At 33.5% G+C, this 1599-nt stretch overlaps 1 protein-coding gene across 1 annotated transcript; it reads right to left on the reverse strand.

Moving 5' to 3' along the window:
• Positions 1-228: 228 nt before the first annotated feature.
• LOC129975315 (uncharacterized) lies at positions 229-885 on the reverse strand. The gene has a single exon (XM_056088370.1). The coding sequence runs from the start codon at positions 883-885 to the stop codon at positions 229-231; it is 657 nt and encodes a 218-aa protein (XP_055944345.1).
• Between the last annotated feature and the right edge of the window lie 714 nt (positions 886-1599).

Below are 1599 nucleotides of genomic sequence, written 5' to 3' on the forward strand. Positions count from 1 at the left end.
GAGAAGCACCAAATACCACTCGACAATGTCTCAGGGTGATCAATTCCTCTCTTCTTGAAAAATCTTTCCACCATAAAAACTTAAAATAATCTCTATCCTTTGGGTTCAAACTGATTTGTAAGAAGGCCTTTTTAATATCTGATGTTATTCCAATAGCATTTTTGCGACATTGCATTATCAATTTTGGTACTAATTTTAATAAATTTGGACCCTTTTCTAAGCAATTATTCAAGCAATTTCTTTTAGAGTCTTTTGCTGAGGCATCGAAAAAGGGCGAATCTTTGTAGTTGTATCTCCAGTCTTTATTACAGGATGATGAGGTAAATAATGTCCTTTATTCTTATCTTCATTTACAATTTCGATAATTCCCTCTCGAATCCACTCATTAAACACATCATCATATTCACTTAAATGTTCTGATCGAATAAGATTTTTTGTAGTTGACATCAAACGCTTAGTGGCTAATTCTTTGTTGCTTTCTAACTCTGGATATCCACTTTTCCACGGCAAACATACTTCATATCTCTTGTCTTCATTTCTCTTAATAGTTTTACGGAAAAATTCAACTGTTTCTTCATCGGCTACTTGCCTTGATTTAATTTCTACAGGATCTCGTATACCGATGGCATCTAGACTCCATAATTCCGTCAAATCTAAATTGGCAACATAAATAATATTCTCCAAAGATTTTGACTGTTTCGTTTGTTTACCTTGAACTGTCCATCCGAGTTTTGTTTTTATGGCTACTAAATTTTTATCAATGTGTTCAATTGATCCCGTCAGCAATACACCAAGGTAATCTGCTCCTATTAATAAATCTATTTCAGGAGTGTCTTCCCCTGTATCACTTAATTCTATATTTTTTCTCTTCAAAATGGGAAACATTTCATGATTACTTACACGAGGAATAGCACCACATATTTTCTTTTCATCTCAAACGGAAATGTTGTGCCTGAAATTTGAACACACGCTTTGCAATGTAATGTTATACACATTATGGGACTTTTGTTTAGTTTCACTATCCCCCCCCCAAAAAAAAAGTCCATGACTTAACATTTCTTGATCTACTGGTTCTAATCCCAGTTTATCCACAATATCCTTTTTTATAAAAGATCTTTGAGCACCGGTATCGAATAATCCTCGGATAATTAAAAATCTGTCTTTATTGATGATTTTCACCAATACCGTTAACAATAATGTAGGTGAATTCCTTAGCGACAAGGGAATCTTGGCATCTAATTCAGGTGATGGATTCTGTTTTGTTTGATTTATATTTGGACGCATAATACTATGATGTTTTTTCTTGCATATAATGCACTTCAAATAGGCCCTACAAATCTTCGAATTATGACCTGGTTTCAAACAAATAAAGCACGCACCTTTCTTCTTTAATATTTCTTTTTTCTCTTCCAGTGACATATCAGGAGCTTTAAAGCATTCTGTTGAATTATGAAATGACTTATTACAAAATATGCATTGCTTGTCATTTTTTTTCAGCTCTTTTCTTTTCACTAGATACAATACAAGCTGCCGTAGGAATTTTATCTTTCGGTTTAATTCTTTGAAACTCTTGATCCTTCGCAAAACCGGATCGAGCAA

This window comes from Argiope bruennichi, chromosome 7, assembly GCF_947563725.1.
Source record: "Argiope bruennichi chromosome 7, qqArgBrue1.1, whole genome shotgun sequence".
NCBI classification, from domain to species: domain Eukaryota; kingdom Metazoa; phylum Arthropoda; class Arachnida; order Araneae; family Araneidae; genus Argiope; species Argiope bruennichi.

Excerpts from the sequence above, each read along its gene's own strand:
- LOC129975315 (XM_056088370.1), bottom strand. The coding sequence starts at position 885 with ATGTTTCCCATTTTGAAGAGAAAAAATATAGAATTAAGTGATACAGGG.